This window comes from Fistularia commersonii, chromosome 35 (genome assembly GCF_037954325.1).
Source record: "Fistularia commersonii isolate RoL2024-O1a breed Wild chromosome 35, RoL_Fcom_v1.0, whole genome shotgun sequence".
NCBI lineage: Eukaryota > Metazoa > Chordata > Actinopteri > Syngnathiformes > Fistulariidae > Fistularia > Fistularia commersonii.
The window spans coordinates 7,042,685-7,048,648 of record NC_141318.1 but is presented as its reverse complement, the minus strand read 5'-3'; the positions used below and the strand labels follow the sequence as shown (position 1 = coordinate 7,048,648).

General features: G+C 46.5%; 1 protein-coding gene across 1 annotated transcript; it reads left to right on the top strand.

Moving 5' to 3' along the window:
* The first annotated feature begins 693 nt into the window (after positions 1-693).
* On the top strand, positions 694-5,733 carry rtn4rl2a (reticulon 4 receptor-like 2 a). The gene is made up of 4 exons (XM_086142872.1): positions 694-971; positions 1,468-1,694; positions 1,794-2,027; positions 2,648-5,733. Exons 1-4 carry the CDS (start codon positions 914-916, stop codon positions 3,500-3,502), a joined length of 1,374 nt encoding a protein of 457 aa, XP_085998998.1. The 5' UTR covers positions 694-913; the 3' UTR covers positions 3,503-5,733.
* Positions 5,734-5,964: the final 231 nt, after the last annotated feature.

Below are 5,964 nucleotides of genomic sequence, written 5' to 3'. Positions count from 1 at the left end.
TTTCTTTTTAACGAAAATGAAGTCTTATCATATGAAACGTCTTTACCCACATAAAGACTCAGAGATAAAACTAGTCCTCGATTCCATTTATGCAAGTTTACCTGCATTAAATACCTATTTTAAGCGACATACATAATGCGCCCTTAGGTCAAAAAGAACAACTTCTGTAAAAGTACCTAAATGTAATAACATAATGTCTATGTGACACCTTTATCAAAAGAATTATGTCATGATCTATAATTAAAATGAATTGGCTGGAGCGTGCGGCAACCTCCGCTCTTGTACAACTCAATCACAGTTGTTTTGAGTGATTCTCTTCTGGCACCAGATATTCTCCTGTGGCTGAATCATAATTCGGGGGCATCCTCCTTTCGTTAGACACATAACCATCTGAGCCTGCCGCATCTCCGTCTGCGCCAGGCGCGCCGGAAACAGACCATAACGGTCCACAAACGAGCCACCCAGGAAACGAGCTGCGCGCTCCTCTCCTGCCCATCCTCCGCTCCTCCACGAAGCCAAGTCATCATTACCTGGCAGCCAGCCTTGGCTTCCCTCCTCCCTCCTCCCTCCTCCCTCCTTGTGTGCGTCGAGCGCGTCTCCTCCTCTCACACGCGTCTCCAACCGGCTTTTGCGCGCGTAAAGGCTCTCCAAGAGAATCCCCCCGAGGTCGGCCCCTCCCTTTTCCGTTTTCTTGACGCCCTCACTCAATCATGACCCAAAACCGGTGACGTAGGAGAATCCACGGCGCCCACTATAGTAGGCAACAACCAGAAGCCCCGGTATAAATGGGACTTTGGGAGCCATCGAGCGTCACTCTCTCAGTCGCTCCGACTCGGGGAACCAGAGCATCAGCGGAGATAGCAGGCTTTACTTCGCCGTCTCAGGCTAACTCGCTTTGGGCTTTTGGTTCAAGATGGAAACTTCTTCTACTCATCGGAGCCGACGATGCTCCACCGTGCGCAACTGCAAAAGTAAGTCTTCTATTTCTTCTGGTCTGGGATTGTTACTTTATAAAAGAAACAAAGAAATCGAGAGAATCGTTATTTTGTCGATTTCATATTTCCAAGGGGGCTTTTTACACTTTGAGAGAAGGTTGGTTGGATTTTGCTCTGAAGTGAAGAGCGACTTGATAACATGCATGATGATGAAAATATTAGTGGTCATGGAAGATGAAATTACTCGAAATTATGTGAATCCAGTCATCCTTATGTTCGCACTATGAAGATCTGTCATCATGTTGTGTGTAATAATCCGAGCTCTTGCAGCGCCGATGCGTAAAGCTGCCTTATTGTAGAGCCACAGGGTAATAATGTGATTTTTTTTTAATTCAAATGGTATTTTCTAGTTCAAGTGAAATGCAGTAATATTTAATAGCGGCAAAGGGGAATTACAGCGTGAAGCAGATGCGGATTTTATGATGTTCCGTGGAATCTCAGCGTGGCGGACTCACCTTCCCGCTCCCCGCAGGCGGTCTCTCCCTCTGGCTGGTGGTGTGGATGGTCCTCGGCAAGCCGAACCCGGCGTCGACGTGCCCGCACCTGTGCGTGTGCTATCCGACTCCCATGACCGTGAGCTGCCAGGCGCAGAACTTCACCGCCGTGCCCGTCGGGGTGCCCTATGAGTCGCAGCGCGTGTTTCTGCAGAATAACCGGATCATGGAGCTTAGAGTTGGCTCTTTTGGCTTCGGGACGCAGGTATGGAAGAGCTGGGTGACTTCCTTCTTCTGCATCCCTGTGTGTTACTACCTTCGCAGATCACTGAATAAACAAAACCCATCATCTTTTGCTTCCCAGGTCCTGTGGCTTTTCTCCAACAACATCACATGGATCGAGGCCGGGGCTTTCAGTGAGCTGAGGGACTTGGAGGAGCTGGACCTGGGGGACAACCCCAACCTGCACAGGCTGGAGGGAGGGGCCTTCCGCGGCCTGGAGAAGCTCCAGAGCCTCCACATGCATCGCTGCCGGCTCACGGCCTTGCCCCATGACATCTTCCACAAGCTGTACAGTTTGCAGTTCCTCTACCTGCAGGTAGGAGCGCTCGAGCGACCGGGGCTGGGGGTGAAACGCAGGTAGACTAATGAATGTGATTTCAAATCCAAATTGAATTCACCATGTCCGGTCAAAAGAAAAGTTATTTACCAATTGAATATGAGCGCAGTTTGCTTTAGGGGGCTCTGAAATAAACGCTTTGCTCTCCGGTCAGGAAGCCTCCCTCTTCCGACTCTGGAGTAGTCGATGAGTAGATGGCACAGAGGCCATAAAAGAATCCCCAAATGTTCTTCTGAAAAAGCAAGAATATATTTCTCTGAAAGTAATGAATAATTGAGACCAACGCCGATGGTGAGCATTTATCGGATATAGCCGAGTGGGCCAGGAGCCAAGTCACCTCTGCTCTGCTTAAAGACTGGCGTGATGCTCTTACCCTTTTGTGGAGTTGCTTGGAAATACATTGGATTGTGTTGTCATCTGAGACACACAGGATACTCGCAGCCGTGGAGATCAGCGGGATGTAAGATTGCAGAGAGAGGGAGAGTGACGGGGAATACGAAGGAGGGAGCTAATGAGAAAAAAATAACAGGAGCGCTGAATGTGTCTTCAAGAAATTAGTGAGGTAATCTTGGTCATTTCTGTGTTTGCTTTTTCTCTAGGAAAACAATCTCCACTTCCTTCAGGATGACATCTTCTCCGATCTCATCAATCTCAGTCAGCTTTTCTTGCACGGCAACCGTATCCGCACCCTCTCCGAGAACGTGTTCCGAGGTCTGGTCAATCTGGACCGCCTTCTCCTCCATGACAATCGAATCAAGCAGGTGAACCGCCGCGCTTTCCGTGATCTCGGACGGTTGACCATGCTCTTCCTCTTCAACAATTCATTGGCCGAGTTGCCAAGCCAGACCCTGAGGGACACCCAGGGCATCGAGTTTCTCCGCCTCAACGCCAACCCTTGGTCCTGCGGCTGTGAATCTCGTGCCCTGTGGGAATGGTTTCGCGAGGCCCGCGTCTCCTCATCCGAGGTCATCTGTGCCTCCCCTTACACCCGCCGTGGCCAGGATCTTCGGTTTCTCCGTGAAATGGACTTCGCTCTGTGCCCCCTGCCCGACCCAGGCTCCATTGGCGGTTCCACCACCACCACCTTCAGCACCAAAACTCGCTGGTGGTTCCACAAAAACAAGCCCCAGTCGTCCACGAAAGGTATCTTTGAGAAAGCTTCGGAGACCGTCAAGGCCGGTTTGTACGGAAAAGGCCCATCCACGACCACATCGGTAGTAAAGTATGAGCTCGGGGAGGAAGAGTTGGCTCTGCCCAAGCTCGATCCCGAAGAGTACTGGGAAAACTATGGCAACGAGGACTCGAGTGTCACCCTGCGGTGCTTTGAGCTCGAATGTCCGCCTGAGTTCGATGTACCTTCATCGTCCTCTCCTTCCTCCACGACTTTGCCTTCGTTTCTCTCTCTATTGACCCTCTCCGTATTCACCCTCAGCCTCCACCTGCTATTCGGTTGACTCTCATTCTTCGTGCATTTTTCTTCAGCCTGTTTTAAAGGCTGCAAGTTTCCCTGTTAGACTCTCTATACCCTCTTTGCTCTGCTGTTAGCCAATTACTCGAGGCGCAGCTAGGGAGATGGGGGGATGGTTACATCCTAAATCTCCTACCCTACAGGGCTCAACACTTTTCAGGGCTGTTAAGGGTCTTCGGATGAGGTCATTAATATTCACAATACTGTGCAGGTATGGCTTTCTGTGTCACACCTGTATGATGTCATGACTCCCTGCAATCAGGGCTTCGAGGGCTGAGTCCATCATTAATATCAGCACGGTTTGATAGCAATTGTGACTGATAGCATTCATTTTCTCATCTTGGTCAAAATATATAGTGCTTTTAGTGCACCCAGATACCTAGATGCTACAACTATAACAATTACTGTTAGAATCAGTGCACAGTAATGACAATACTGTAACCACTTAAAGTGTCATGTAAATAGGAATGTCTTTTGTGAGTGTTTGACCATCACAATCGTTTGTCGAGTACAGTCACCCTCATCTTGAGCCAAGAAAACTGTGAAGGCTAGTGCTTCTATGGAGCAGAGCACGATAAATGGCGACGCTTTGATTAGTACAATGGACATCAGTCAGTCGGAGATAAACGAACCGTGAAACTCGATTGAGGAGATAAGGATGCGGAGAAATGCAAGATGGTGATGGACAGTTTATAAGCAAAATGCCAGCGAGAAAATGGAATCAGAATGAGGAGGAGGTAAAGCAAGCAGAAACCCCGCCAACAGTGCTGGCAGTAGAAGCAGCAACTTGCAGGAGATAAGTAATTAAGTCCTTCATTTGTAGTTATATGTACATCCATTTCTTTTTTTTTTTTTTTTTCACAATGTGCACCATTTAATGCAAACATGGTGTTGTTTGCGACAAACACAGGTGATGACTACTTCCTATTCGGAAGCTAAAGATTTGATTGTTGGGTGTCTTTATGTGACATATTGATTATTATGATTGAGATCTTGATTAAAAAAAAAATAATATTTCCTCAATTATACTATCATGCTTTTATTTTATGGGCGATTCTTCCTTGATATATTTGGAAAAAAATCATCTTAAGATGCTGGTGGGAAAGAACTATTGATACAAAGGACAAGTCTAAAATAGCAACATCTATCAAAAGGCGCGGCTGCTCGTCACTGTGGGACTAAACCCTGACGAAATCCGATGGAGAGAACTGGTCAGTCGCACTAAATGTCACAGCCTGGTCACCAAGGCTCTGGCTTTGCTGTCTAGGTGTTGATGGTTGGGGAATGAATGGATTCACAATCTGGCAACGGCAAGGCAAATACGTCAGTGGGTTTGTCACTCCATTGATTCATGTTCGGGCGATTGATGCCAGATGGCCAAATAAGCTGTGACTTGTCTGATGTGTAAATACACTAAGAGAGCAATGAGAGCCTGTGAACGTCAGAGAGAAGACACAAAGAGTGCAGGGAGAGATTTATAACAGATAAACTGACATGCAGACAGACTGAAAGAGGGGTTTATTGTCAAACCCTTATAAAAATATTTAAAGTCGATGCTGCAAAAGAAGAAGAAATGTCTGAGTGAGCTCAGGAAGCAGGGCAAAAAAGGAAGAGGAGGAAGTCACCAAACATAGGCATTCATCAACTTAAATCCGTGTCGGAAGCAACATGCTATAGTTGATGCTGATATGTAACAACCATCTGTCTCCTTTCTTTTCCTTCTAAAGCAGCTATATTCATCACTCAAGGCCAGATGAAGCATTGAAGGAGCTCTGCACTTCCAATGGAGGTCATACAGGCAAGAGTAGAGAGTAGGAGGTGATTCAAGGGAGATACTGTTGTGCTTTCATAGGGAAGCATCGCTTGATAACATTTCTTTCCTTTTTTTTCCGAGAGCCCATTTGAGTTTTTACATAAAACTATGAAATAGTATGATTAAGGAAATATTCAGAGTTGCTGTTTAGTTTCGCTGAGTCTCGAGGAGGAGGTCAAACTGACCCTCGGTGCTCTTCAGTGACCATGACGGTGAGGTCGCTGTCAGATGACCAAAGTGCCAGTTATACCATTTTTCCTTGTTCCCTTTGTCAATGTGCATGTTTTGTGTTTTGTATCTAAGAAAGAGATTGTAGTTGAATATGAAAGATTGGCTCATTTGTTTTTTATTTCTATTGCCAAACAAAACATGTTATCGAAAGAGGCAGTATATAGAAAGAATAAATTCATACTTGTTTTAACAGAACGGCCTTGTGTGAGCATTTCATTCTATGTCTTGGCTAAGTTAGAGAAAAAAAGCAAAGTACAAGCATGTGTGTGTTCATGCACACACATACACGCACAACCACGGACACAAGCTATTGTGTAATGCCCAAGGCTGTTTACCAGCCCTCTGCAAAAATCTTGTAAAGCAACAGCAACTGAAATGATTTATCCTTTATTAATCCCTGTGGG

Coding starts and splice junctions, on each gene's coding strand:
- rtn4rl2a (XM_086142872.1), top strand. CDS start 914: ATGGAAACTTCTTCTACTCATCGGAGCCGACGATGCTCCACCGTGCGC. Junction 1,695..1,793: donor CTTTTGGCTTCGGGACGCAG/GTATGGAAGAGC, acceptor TTTGCTTCCCAG/GTCCTGTGGCTTTTCTCCAA. Junction 2,028..2,647: donor TGCAGTTCCTCTACCTGCAG/GTAGGAGCGCTC, acceptor CTTTTTCTCTAG/GAAAACAATCTCCACTTCCT.